The sequence below is a fragment of the Symphalangus syndactylus genome, chromosome 5 (genome assembly GCF_028878055.3).
Source record: "Symphalangus syndactylus isolate Jambi chromosome 5, NHGRI_mSymSyn1-v2.1_pri, whole genome shotgun sequence".
Taxonomy (NCBI): Eukaryota; Metazoa; Chordata; class Mammalia; order Primates; family Hylobatidae; genus Symphalangus; species Symphalangus syndactylus.
The window spans coordinates 24,656,796-24,671,116 of NC_072427.2; the positions used below are offsets into that span (position 1 = coordinate 24,656,796).

General features: G+C 38.6%; 1 protein-coding gene across 3 annotated transcripts in view; it reads right to left on the bottom strand.

Moving 5' to 3' along the window:
- The window catches only part of CFAP161 (cilia and flagella associated protein 161), a 29,834-nt gene that overhangs the window by 8,528 nt on the left and 6,985 nt on the right, over positions 1 to 14,321 (bottom strand). The window contains exons 1-4 of one of the 3 annotated variants that reach the window (XM_055276902.2): positions 5,565 to 5,762; positions 4,606 to 4,695; positions 3,846 to 4,078; positions 2,464 to 2,548 (exon numbers count right to left, since the gene is read on the bottom strand). In XM_055276902.2, the coding sequence (XP_055132877.2) occupies positions 2,464 to 2,548; positions 3,846 to 4,078; positions 4,606 to 4,695; positions 5,565 to 5,633 (477 nt within the window). In that variant the 5' untranslated portion in view covers positions 5,634 to 5,762. Of the gene's footprint in view, positions 1 to 2,463; positions 2,549 to 3,845; positions 4,079 to 4,605; positions 4,696 to 5,564; positions 5,770 to 14,321 lie in introns of those variants that run through there. The other 2 variants (XM_055276903.2, XM_063639965.1) reach the window with 2 other exon arrangements.

Sequence of the window (14,321 nt, forward strand, 5' to 3'; positions counted from 1 at the left end):
AAAATAAATCCCAAGTTGATTAAATAATAAATGTAAGCAAAAGTCAAATTGCAAACATCTAGAAGCTAATTCAAGTTTTTCTTTTTATCAGATCTCTGAAGCAGTCTTTAAAAGTTAAAAGCGGCCGGGCGCGGTGGCTCATGCTTGTAATCCCAGCACTTTGGGAGGCCGAGGCGGGCGGATCACGAGGTCAGGAGATCGAGACCACAGTGAAACCCCGTCTCTATTAAAAAATACAAAAAATTAGCCGGGCGCGGTGGCGGGCGCCTGTAGTCCCAGCTACTCGGAGGCTGAGGCAGGAGAATGGCGTGAACCCGGGAGGCGGAGCTTGCAGTGAGCCGAGATTGCGCCACTGCACTCCAGCCCGGGCGACAGAGCGAGACTCTGTCTCAAAAAAAAAAAAAAAAAAAAAAAAAAAAAAAAGTTAAAAGCAATGGAAAGAATTACAAAGAAAAACACTGATACATTTTACTCAAAAATATAATATTAGAACAACTACAATTTAAAAGCCAAGCAGCAAATGGAAATATTAGCAACACATATGACAAAATTTAGTAATCAATGGTATATAAACCCAAATCAATACAAAGGCAAAAAACGGATGATTTGCAGGAGAGAGGAGAGGGAGGGAGAAAGAAAAAAGAAGCGAGAGAGAAAGGAAGAGATAAGGGAAAGAGAACAAACTTAAAATATAGGAGAAATTACAAGTAGTAAAACATTTACATATCATTTTTTCTTTTCATTTTGTTTGCTTGTCAAATTAGCAAAGTTTTAAATTATGATATTTAATACAATCAATGAAGCACTATATGATCATTCTTATTGTTGCTGAGAGTGCAAATTGGTACAGCCCATTACAAAAAGAACTCTTTATATGTATCAATACTTTTAAATGTGTTCATATTCTTTGACTCAGTAATTCTTTGCCCAAAAATCTATCCTAAAGGTAGAATTCCTAATTTGAAGTTTGAGAGGGGAAGCTTTAAGCATTTATATACAAATGCACACTGGAACTTTACGTATAAGAGAAATATTGGAACAAACCCAACGGCCCAAAAGTAGAAGAAAGGCTAGGTAAATTATGATACCACCACACAATTATATCTTATGCTCTCATTAAATGCTTTTGTCATTTTAAAAAGCTTTAAAAATGCTATTTTAGAAAGAATAACCTATCTGTATATTTATCTAAGTTTAAAAAAACACATAGGAAAGTAAAAATAAGCCAAAATGTTAATGGTGCTAATCTCTGGTTAAGAAATGGTAATTTACTCCCTTTTTTCAATAAGTCAATATTTATCAGGCTGCAACTTACCATCTGTGGGGTGTCAAAGTTTAATTGGTAGCATTGTTTCTTCTTCTTCTTTTTATTTTTTATTTTTATTTTTTGACACAGGGTCTCTTTCTGTCATCCAGGCTGGAGTACAGTGGTGCAAACTCTACAGTTTCTACCTTCCGGCTTAAGCAATCCTCCCACCTCAGCCTCATAAGTATGTGGGACTACAGGAGCGCGCCACCATACTTGGCCAATTTTTTAAAAATTTTTTGTTGAGATGAGGTCTTGCTATGTTGCCAAGGCTGGTCTGCAACTCCTGGCCTCAAGTGATCCTCTTGCCTTGGTCTCCCAAAGTGCTGAGATTACAGGCATGAACCACTGCACTCAGCAGGCAGCATTGCATTTTCTTAGCCAAAAATAATAATAATAATAACACTACATCATATAGTAAATGAATTATTAATTCAATAAAAAATGTGATATAGTACTAGCTCTGCTACTTGCTAGCTGAGTGACTTGAGTCAGAAATCACTTAACTTCTTAGTGCCTCAGTTTTTCCATCAGTAAATTAAAGGTAAAATAGTCCCTACCTCAAAGGCATGTTTGGAGGATTAGAAGAGTTGAAATATGTGAAGCATTTTCAACACTGCCTGGCATGTAGTAAGGCAGATTAATACTCACCATCTTATAGATGAGAAACAGGCTCAAAAAGCATTAAATAACTTACCCAAATTCCCATCCCATAGGTACGCATCTGAAATTCAAACCCAAATCTATCTGGTTCTATTGTACTTCCTAATCCCCAAGGCTCCCTGGTTTATGCAAATTTAAGCATCTCATATTGTCCTTACTCCCATACTAGGCAAAAGTCTGATCATCAAAAGTTTAAATAAAAAAGTTGTCAGATAATATGCCTTGCTAGCATTGGCAACATTTGACAGGTATCAGATGGTTATTAATGAATTCAATCATTTAATTTACAGATGGAAGTGGTATAAACTTTTGCTTTTTGCCAGCTGCATTGTGAAATGGTTTTCCTCCCTTACTCTTTAGCTTTTAAGGGTGTAGTTTTTGTAATTTGGGAAGTTAAAAGGAAAGACTGGCTTGGCCCAAAACTGCCTGTGAAAAGCTGCAAGCTGACACCAGAAATGACTGATCCAAAGTAGATATTCAAAGTGATAACTCACCATTTTGTTGTCAAATCCTCCTGTTATCCCCAGGCAAAAGTCCTGCCCATATCTAAGGACTTGACCAGTGGCATCTCTGTGTACACTGTCAGTGGACAATAAGTATAATGTAAATGTAAACTCTCTGTATTAGAATCATTCTATGACTATTTTTTAGGCATGCAATTTTGTTTGTAATCAGTTTTTTGATAATTTATATTCACATACTGTAACTGAATTAAATAATTTTAAAAAAAGGTGTTTTCTTTTGGTCTTAAAATCCAGCTAGCACCCTACTCCCTGCCCTGCACCATAGCTAGCACACAAAGCATCCCCACTTTGTGAGCCTCTGGTTAGAGTAAACTAAGCACATCTTGCTAATGTATACTAAGGAATTCTGGTCAAGTGCATTGACATCTTCAGAGAGAACCAAGGTAACACATTTGTAGACATTTAATACAGTTCCCTCTTAATCCTTCAGGAAACAGAGGTTGTGATCAATTTTTAGTTGTCTTAACGTATGTATTCAAAGGAAATCTAAATTAGAACTTGAAGAACTGTCTATATATTCTTTTTTTCCCCCAGGCTGGAGTTCAGTGGTGCAATCTTGGCTCACTGCAACCTCCACCTCCCAGGTTCAAGTGATTCTCACGCTTCAGTGACATGAGTAGCTGGAATTACAGGAGCCTGCCACCACGCCCAGCTCATTTTTTGTATTTTTTGTAGAGATGAGGTTTCCACATGTTGGCCAGGCTGGTCTTGAACTCCTGACCTCAGGTGATCTGCCTACCTTGACTTCCCAAAGTGTTGAGATTACAGGCATGAGCCACTACTCCTGGCCCGGGTCTATATATTCTTGCAATGCTTACATTGCTGTCATATGAATTAGTAATAGTTTTTAATTGTATCATGTATCCATTTCTTCTCTAAGGATTTAATTGTTCATTTACAAAATCTCTTGAAGTACATTTTTAATGGACAGTTAATTTTAGAAGAGCAAATCCCATCTAGTGCCACATTGTATTAAACTATACATTTTTATTGTAAAAAAAAAACATAGCCATATTAAGAACAATGAAAACACTCAAATGAGCTCAGAGTTCCAAAATGTTATAGGGAAAACCCACTTTGCTTTCGGGCAGAATATGGATTTAATTCCCTGGATCCTATACTCACGATTTAAGCATTTTGAATTGAACACAATTATCCTGCTGTCCAAGGTAAAAAGGGATTGTAAAGTTCCCTTGACAATAATTCTCAAGGTAAGCAAAGCAAGATGAAAATCACGAAAAATGTTCACAAAACCTTTCCCTCCAGTCAGTGGCTCCAATACCCAGGAATCTTTAAGCTACAAGTGAAACATATTTATGATGAAAATGAACTGAAAATTAAAGTCTCTTTACCTCAAAATGATAAAAGTGTTTCTGCCAATTGGGGTCTTGGCTTGAACTGCACTCAGGCCACAGGGTACCTCTAATTCATCTTTCAGATGGGACTGAATTTCATCTGGAGTCATACACAGGCTCAGGTCCCCACCCAGAAACACATCAGCTTCTGTGTCAGGATCATCAGGATTCACAAGCATCACTTTGTCACCGTAATGAATATAGCCATCTTCACTTACGGAAAGTTGCATCTACAATTTTAATAGTCGTTTAATACATAAACCATGCAATTCCTCAACAGTCACTGCCAAGGCAATTTTCTTTCTTCTCAGACTAGTACCCATTTCATTCAGGATTTCACTTGGATTCCCTCGAACCCTTAGTTCCTTCTTCCTTTCCCTTACCCTTTGCCAAGGCAAAGCTCCCAATAATCCCAGATGAAGTCAAATAAAGCTGGTGAAAATCACATGGATTTACTCATTATTCTAGAAATTCAACATTCATCGAAAAATTTATCGATTACCAACTAAGCGGCATTTTACTTATTTACATATTAACTCATTTATTTCTTTATTTGTAAAATGCAGGTAAACATGATTTAGGGCAGACTTCGTTTATGTTTCTAAAATCTTAGAAGAATTTAAAACATTGCAAATTTTGTTTTTAAAAACTGTCATTTTCCAAATGGTAACTCAGTTATGAAATTTTTTTCTTGCTTAACATATACTCACACCAAGTTCGATAGAATTTTGAAAACAATGTTTGAATTTAAAATTACCTGTCTCAAGAGATTCTGTTTTAGTCTTCTACTTCTCTGTATGAGAAGTTTCCCCTTGTCTCTCTTCTCTAAGAAGTCTTTCATGAGCTCCTAGTTAAAGAGAAAATCAACAACAGTAGCCCTGAATAATACAGATGTTAGTATTAACAACTTTTAGGTCAGAAGCTCTTCCAAGTTGAAAAAGCAAAATTTGAGTACAAAAAAAGTGATGTGAGCATAATGGGAATGATGGAATGTTTTTAGCACTACTTTAATATTTTTACTATATTATAGAATGTTTAGAAAAATGAGAAAGGCAAAACAAAGAAAAAGAAACATCACCAGTAATTACTCCAGCCAGATACCATCCTGAGTGACATTTGGAGGCCCTGTCTCCCCTGCTGAGGTGTCCCCTGACTGTATGATGACTGACACTAGAAAGTTCACCCCTCCCCAACCTGACCCGTACACGAATGGCTCAGAGCCTTGTTAAGACCACCCTTGGGAGAATACGAAGCAGTGAGTACAACGTCAATAAAAGGAATACGCAGGGTCATTTAAGAGGGCAAGCATGGCAGAGTTGGAGTGGGGAGGGATATTATTTCTACCTAGAGCCTGTGTCCTCACCTGGCCTGCAGCCTGAGACTGTAAGACTAAGGAATACGGGGGACTTAGTGGGGCTCTAGACTAAGCAGGAGACACAGGCCAGGGGCTTGAGAATCAAGGCGCCCGACTTTGGGAGGACAAGCGACCCACAGAAAGAAAAGTCAGGGTGCTCGGAGTAGAGGTCAGTGACACCTGGGTTTGCAGTTCGGCAGGTGAGATTCCTTGGGAGTTTAGAGAAGTGGGGAATTTTAGAGGTATTCGCTGTATGCTGGGTGAGAGAGGAGGCTTGAGGCGCTCAAAGCAGGAGATTGAACTGAAAGCAGGGTCTGGGAGTTCCTGAGCTGCGGGTCTGCGCCTGGCCACACCCTGCGTACCTCCTCCAGGTAGACATCCTCGTTCCAGTTGCCTATCCGGACTCCCGGACCATACAAGTTCTGCGCCATGGCTCCCTGCTGTTCAGCAAGTGGGCAGCCCTCCGACACCTTGCGTTAGCGTGGCCAGTCACCATGACGACCCGGCCCCAGGCTATTGGTCAAGGTTCGGGACCCTGCTGGCCAATAAGTGACAGCGCGCAGCCTGGCTCTGGGGCGGGAGATGGGGCGTCTGGGTCAGCGGCTGTCTGTGGCCTTCCAGCCCGCCCCACTTCCACCTCTTAGATTTCCTTAACTGCAGGGCGGGCGAAAGGGAAAACCCTGGCTGACAAAGTGCTTCCGAGAGAGAAATTTAAAGCTTTCTTTCTTTTTATTAGAATCTAACCGAAAAGTGCTATCGAGTACCCCTTGCTTGTCGAGGCAACAAGGAGGAGCTTTTAAATGGAAGCACAGCTTGCTTGCAGCCTATTTTTTGTAATCAGCAGCAGCAGCAGCAGCAATTTCGCCCTAATCATAAAACAATACCTGCCCAATGTAGACATTTGGAAACCAAAATCGCATAGAAAGAAGAAAGGAGAATTAAAAATTTCAGGGCCTTAAAAGTAAGAAATATACCATGTTAGTGTATTTCTGTTTATAGGTTTCTGAGGTTGTCCATATTTTTGCCGACCTGACAGCATTCTCCCTCCCTCCCTCGCTCCCTCCCTCCCTGGGTCTCAAAGTTAAAGGACGAGCCTGCGATTTGCAGGAACTCTTAAGAAAACCAGACTCTGCTGTAGCCAACATTATTAAAACAAAATATTATTTTCTGGGGAGGGGAGGGATACCAGTTACTGTAGGACCACCGGAGGCTTGATGCTGATTGAATGCATTCAGTAATTTACCTGTATTTAGTGTCTAGTAAGACGTGACTGAAATGGAAGACAGGAGCCTTCGCTCCCTTCAGCAAAGCCAGTCTAAAAGAAAAGATAGTTCATGAAAACTAATTACTTCAGGAAGACTGTGAAAAGTGCAATTAAAGATGTGCTGATGGGCTGGCATGGTGACTCAAGCCTATAATCCAGCACTTTGGGAAGCTGAGGCAGGAGGATCACTTGAGCCCTGGGAGTTCTAGGCCAGCCTGGGCAACATAGTGAGACCCCATCTCCACTTAAAAAAAAAAAATATATATATATATATATATATGCTGATGAAGGGCCATGGAGTTGAAGGATCCTTTCTGCCTTGAGGAACTGTGAGAATGGGAATTGGATGGCCATTGAGTCGTGGGAGAGGGGCCGCTTTGGAGCTGAACTGGGAAGAATTTGAACTGGCAGGCTGAAGTGTAGAATAAAAATAGGAACATTCCCACATACTGGTGAATCCACCAGCTCTGTCAATACATCACCACATTCGAGGATACTTCTGAAGGACATATAGGACAAAGCAGTTAGATCAGATAGTATACCACTAACTGCATTTGATAAATTCAGAAACTGAGACTCAAAGAAGCTAGCAGTCGAAATTCAAACTGCTAAAAGTTGCTCAAAGAAAGGACTCAATCCAAACTTTCCGACTCCAAAGTCATGTTTGTTTGTTTTTCCTTTTAAGTATTTTTCATATTCCCCATAAAATCAAGAATAAAACAAAGCAGCTCTAGTCTCTACATTTTTAACAAGGTTCTAATGATTGGGTCATTCAGTAAATACTTACACTGATACAGCTTTGCTCCCACCTACTTCCTTGCTGCTATTTTTGACAAGTATATTACATTTTTATATATAAATAGACCCAATAATACAATTATACATAGTGTTTTATACAATTGCTTTAAATCACTTACGAGAAGAAATATCTTTATTGATAGTGCTCCATGGTATTTTTCTATGAATACAAATTACTGCTTGGTGTTGTTTTCAACCTGAATTAACTTTCTTTCATATTTGTTATAAATCAGGTCTGCTAGCAACACATTCTCTTGGTTTTTGCTTACCTTAATTTTTGTAAGATGCTTTTTCTGGATACATGATTCTTGGTTGATAGTGTTTTTTTCTTTCTTTCAATATTTTAAATATGCCATCCTACTACCTCTGGACTCCCTTATTTCTTTTTCTTCCAAGACAGAGTCTCACTCTATCAACCCGGCTGGATTGCAGTGGCACAATCTGGGCTCACTGCAACCTCTACCTCCTGGGTTCAAGCAATTCTCATGCCTCAGCCTCCCAACTACCTGGGACTAAAGGCATGTGCCACCATGCCTGGGTAATTTTTGTATTTTTAGTAGAGATGGGGTTTTACCAGGTTAGTCAGGCTGGTCTTGAACTCCTGACCTCAAGTGATCGGCCCTCCTCAGCCTTTCAAAGTGCTGGGATTACAGGCATGAGCCACTGCGCCCAGCCATGGCCTCCATTATTTCTGATGAGAAATCAGCTATTAATCTTATTTTGCCTCCCTTACACATACTCTTGCTGCTTCCAAGATTTTTTTTTGTCTTTGTCTTTTAACATTTTAACTAGATATATTTGGATATTGATCTCTTTTCTTTTATTCTGCTTGAGCTGCCTGAATATGTAAATTAATGCTCTTTTCATCAAATTTGAGGAATTTTCAGGCCTTATTGTTTGGAATATTTTTTCTGATCCTTTGTCTCTCTTCTGTCTTTATGAAACTCCCATCACGTGTATATTAATGCACTTACTGATATCCTACATTCCTCCAAGATGCTATTTGTTTTTCTTCATTTTTTTCTCTCTGTTCTTCAGATTGCATAATTTCTATTGATTTATCTTCAAGTTTGCAAATTTTTGTTTTGCCAGCTCAAACTTACTGCTGTATTCCACTAGTGAATTTTTTATTTTGGTTATGGTACTTTTCAACTACAGAATTTACATTTGGTTATATTTTATAATTTCTGTCTATTGCTATTTTATATTTCATAATGAAACACTATCATCATACCTTCCTTTAATTCTTTAATCATGGTATCCCTTAGTTTTTTTTTTAACATATTTATAATGGCTGCTTTGAAGTCTTTGTCTGCTAAGTCCAACATCTGGGCTCTGTCAAAGGCAGTTTCTGTGGACTTTTTTGTTTGTTTGTTTTTTATCTTCTTTCTGTCTGTGGGTCACAGTTTTCTGTTTCTTTGCAGGTCTCACGATTTTTTGTTGAAAACTAGACATTTTAGATACAGGAATACATCATTTTATTGCAATTCACTTTATTGCACTTTGCAGATACTGATTTTGTTTTACAAGTTGAAGGTTTTTGGCAAGCCTGCAGCAAGCAAGTCTGTTGGAGCCATTTTTCCAACAGCATGTGCTCACTTGATGTCTCCATGTCACCTTTCGGTAATGCTCAAGATATTTCAAACTTTCTTATTATTATATCTATTATAGTGATCTGGGATCAGTGATTTTTGATGTTGCCATTGTAATTGTTTGGGGCACCATGAACCATGGCCATATAACATAGCAAATCTAATCAATAAATGTTATGTGTTCTGATTGCTCCACCTACCAGCCATGTCCCCATCTCTCTCCCTCTCCTCAGGCCTTCCCAGTCCCTGAGACACAACGATATATAAATTAGAACAATTAATAATCCTAAAATGGCCACTAAGTGTTCAAGTGTTCAAGTGAAAGGAAGAGCCAAATGTCTGTCTCTTTTTTATTTTTGTTTTTGTTTTTTTTTGAGATGGAGTCTCACTCTGTTGTCCAGGCTGGAGTGCAGTGGCACGATCTTGGCTCATTGCAACCTCCACCTCCAGGTTCAAGCGATTCTCCTGCCTCAGCCTCCCAAGTAGCTGAGACTACAGGCGCATGCCACCACACCCAGCTAATTTTTTTGTATTTTTAGTAGAGAGGGAGTTTCACCATGTTAGCCAGGATGGTCTCACTCTCCTGACCTTGTGATCCACCTGCCTTGGCCTCCCAAAGTGCTGGGATTATAGGCATGAGCCATGTCTGTCTCTTAAATAAAAAGCTAGATATGATTAAACTGAGTGAGAAAAACATGTCAAAAGCCAAGATAGGCTGAAAGCTGGGCCTCTTGCATAAAGCAGTTAGCTAAGTTGTGAATGCAAAGGAGAAGTTCTCGAAGGAAATTAAAAGTTCTACTCCAATGAAAACACAAATGATAAGAAAGTAAAACAGCCTTTGCTGATATGAAAAAAGTTTTAGTGGTCTAGATAAAAGGTCAGACGAGCCACCACATTCCCTTGAGCCAAAGCCTAATCCAGAACACGGCTCTAATTATTTTCAAGTCTATAAAGACTGAGAGAAGTGAAGAAGCTATAGAAGAAAAGCCAGCCAAGGCTGGTTCAAGGAAAGAAGGTTTAAGGAAAAAGCCATCTTCATAACATAAAACTGCAAAGTAAAGCAGCAAGTGCTGATGTAAGGGCTGCAGCAAGTTATCCAGAGGATCTGGCTAAGATCATTGATGAAGGTGGCTGCACTGAACAACAGATTTTCAATATAGGCAAAAAAAAAGCCTTACATTAGAAGACGTCATCTAGGACTTTCACAGAGAAAAAAGGTAATGCCTGATTTTCAATGTAGGCAAAAAAGCCTTACATTAGAAGATGTCATCTAGGACTTTCATAGAGAAAAAAGTTAATGCTTGCCTTCAAAGCTTCAGAGAACAGGATGATTATCTTGTTAGTGGCTAATGCAGCCCATGCTCATTTACTATTCTGAAAATCCTAGGTGATATGGTTTGGCTGTGTCCCCACCCAAATCTCATCTCAAATTGTAGTTCCCATAATTCCCACATGTTGTGGGAGGGACCCAGTGGCAGATATTTGAATCATGGGGGTGGTTTTCCCCATACTGTTCTCATGGTAGTGAATAAGTCTCATGAGATCTAATGGTTTTTTAAGAGGTTTCCCCTCTAATTTAGCTCTTTTCTGTCTTGTCTGCCACCATGTGAGATGTGCCTTTCACCTTCCACCATGACTGTGAGGCCTCCCCAGCCATGTGGAACTGTGAGTCCATTAACCTCTTTTTCTTTATAAATCACCCAGTCTCAGGTATGTCTTTATCAGCAGCATGAAAACAGAGTAATACACTAGGTCCCTTAAGAATTATGCTAAATCTACTTTTCCTGTGCTCCATAACTGGAAGAAGAAAGCCTAGATGACAGCACATCTGTTTGCAGCTTTGTTCACTATTTTAAGCCCACTGTTGAGACCTACTGCTTAGAAAAAAAAAAAGATTTCTTTCAAAATATTACTGTTTATTGACAATGCACCTAGTCACCCAAGAGCTCTGATGGAGATGTACAAGGAGATTAATATTGTTTTCATGATTGCTAACATAATATCCATTCTGCAGCCCATGGATCAAGAAGTAATTTCAACTTTCAAGTCTTATTATTTAAGAAATGCTTCTTTTTTTTTTTTTCTTGAGACAGAGTCCTGCTCTGTTGTCCAGGCTGGAGTGCAGTGGCATGATTTTGGCTCACCTCTGCCTCCCAGGTTCAAGCGATTCTCCTGCCAAAGTGCTGGGATTACAGGTGTAAGCCACCACACCCAGCCAAGAAATACATTTTTAAGGCCATAGCTGCCAAAGATAGTGATTTCTCTGATGAATCTGGGTGAATCAAATTGAAAACTTTCTGGAAAGGATTTGCCATTCTAGATGCCATTAAGAACATTTGTGATTCATGGGAGGAGGTCAAAATATCAACATTACTGAGAGTTTGGAAGAAATTGATTTCAATCCTCATGGATGACTTTGAGGAGTTCAATATTTTAACGGAGGAGGTAATTGCAGATGTCACAGATATAACAAGAAAACTAGAATTAAAAATGGAGCCTGAAGATGTGACAGTGTTGCTGCAGTCTTGAGGAGGAGTTGCTGCTTATGGATGAACAAGTAAAGTGGTTCCTGGAGGTGGAATCTACTCCTGGTGAAGATACTATGAACATTGCTGAAATGACAACAAAGGATTTAGACTATTACATAAACTTATTTGATAAGGCAGCAGCAAGGCTGGAGAAGATTGACTCCAATTTCAGAAGAAGTTCTACTATGGGTGAAATGCTATCAAACATCATCACATGCTACAGAGAAATTTTTCATGTATGAAAATTGTCAGAATTAAAACAGAGTCACTAATGTTAAGATAATTCTGACAAATAGAGCTGGGAAAGGCCATAAAGAGAGGGTTCTCACACTTATATGCCTGATAACGAAAAGATTCTATAAAAACCACAGCCTTACACAAAGATCATTACCACCTTATACAAAAAATACTTCTACAAGGCCATCTACCCAACACTTGCCTATCCAACCTTGGATTGGTGTCACCTTGTTATTGATCTTTGTGACCAAGGAAAATTATTTAAAAACAACTATATAGTCCTAATCTTTTCCTTTAAAAACCCTTATCTTTCTTTACCTCCCTGGATACACACATAGTTTACTATGTCATGCATAGTCCCATTGAAATGCGCTGTCCCCAGATAAGTATCTTTTCTTTTAGAGAGCCTCTCTCTATTTGTTATTTAGGGTGACATATATGGTGTCAAAAGTGGAATCTGAAAAAGATCAGTCTTGGGAAGGATCAGTGATTCTTGGAACCAGTGTGCGGTACTCACTTCAATCCTTTGGGCTCTGCTTCCATGGTTCATCTTTTCTGCCCTGGCGAGTTTTCTCTCAGGTTGAGCCCCTCTTCTTTTGGTAGGGGCTTTTTAAATATTATTTGGGATCTGGTTTAGATAAGCCCACCTTAATAAAAAAAAAACATACATCATTCTTGGGATGAAAAAAAGACTTTTTGTCTTTTCTGATACGTCCTTTCTGGTATAAAGACAAATGTTTTTTTCCAGATTGAGTACTCTTGGTTTCCACAGAATTTACATTCTGTCTCTGAGGCATATCTTCTGGTAAATTTACTTTTGGTCTAGCTTGCATACCTAGTTTAATATTTTGTGTGATCTGCACGCCTAGGTTAAAATGTTTGTGAGCATTCTTATCTGGGTTTTTTTGCTTTTGTTTGACTTTTTCCCTTACTTGTTTCTGAAAATCTTCTGAGAGTAAAAGTAAACACTCTGGATGGTGGGTGCAGGATGGCTAATTAAAAGCCACAGGGCAATCACCCTCATCTAAAACACTGGTCTCAATTCCTGATGTTCTCTGACATGATTTTTGGATTTTCCTTGCTCTTGAGAGATTAATAAGAAACAGAATGGGATTCACAAACATTAAGGCATGCCAGGTTTTCTGAGACTCCAGCCAGCTACATATTATGGCCTGCTCTTGTGTACATTTTCAAACTGATAGGCAAATTCCATCAGGGAAAATTCAGAGTTCAAATGGTCTTTACTCAAAAAACCTGCAACTATAGAGTTAAACTGGAGAGTCTTACATGTTCTCTATCTCTCTATTTTTTTCTACCTACTTTGAATTTGCTGACTTTTCCACTGGTGTTAAGATAAAACTCATCACTTACGGCATTCAAGCAAAGATTTTTAAAAGTCTTTAAGAACTTTCAAATTGATGGTTTTGCAAATTCCAATAGTTCCGTGGTAACCAACAACCCTGATATCTTTTAGGAATATAAAATAGGTGTTCCTAACAATTGTGTGCAATGATAAAATACTTAACTGACAAATTAATAATCTAAAGTGAAAAGAAATAGATAAATATTTCTAAAAATTAGGCTCTCAGATCAAACAGGTCAAAATCTTGAGCTCAGAGCAATAACGTAAGGTATCTCTGTCCAGCATAAAAATTTTACTTTTTGGCTACACTGAGGCCAAAAGGAAAAAGCTGAGAAAAAGAGAAAAATAAACTGCTAAAATTCTTCCCTGCCCACATTTGTTAATGAAGTAAACCAGATCAGCAAATAGATTTGTTACTTGTTCAAGGCTACCTGGAGATTTCATTTTTCTTATACAATTCAGCCAATCCTAGATAAAATGTAAATATTGAAATTTTAAACTTGAACTCACTTGAAGCTAAAAAAAATAAGACGAAGGAAGTTTTTCAAAATCAAACTGACATGGAAACTGCTTTCCCCAAAATTTTGATCTTCAGCCTTCATTCAATTACCTATCAGGGCAAATAAAGTTTAGCAATGTGAACAAATCTCAATTTTGTTAGAAATATAATTTGGATCTCACTTTCTTTTATACACCAGTGAGTTGGCCGGGCATGGTGGCTCACGCCTGTAATCCCAGGACTTTGGGAGGCTGAGCTGGGTGGATCATCTGAGATCAGGAGTTTGAAACCAGCCTGCCAACATGGTGAAACCCCAGCTCTACTAAAAATACAAAACTTAGCTGGGCATGGTGATGCACATCTGTAATCCCAGCTACTCCGGAGGCTGAGGCAGGAGAATCACTTGAACCCGGGAGACGGAGGTTGCAGTGAGCTGAGATTGTGCCACTGCACTCCAGCCTGGGCAACAGAGCGAGACTCCATCTCAAAACAAAAACAAAAACAAAAACAAACAAAGAAAACAATGAGTTGTAATACTATCTCATGACTATAATACTAAAATGAAAGCCATAAGATTTTTATTTGAGTGTGTATATGTGTTTAGATGTGTTATGGATATGTACATTTATCATGTTGTATGCTGTGTTTACATAGTAAAACCTGATGTCGTTGGTCAGAAATCCTCTAAGGATAAATGAGTACTCATATAAAATATAATATGTATATAGCCATTAACCCAGATACCTTTTAGTTCACATGACTAAATAACTCTTTAGTAAATAAACTGGTTTTTAAATTACTGATAAAATAAAAATAAAAATGTCTTCAAAATTGTCAG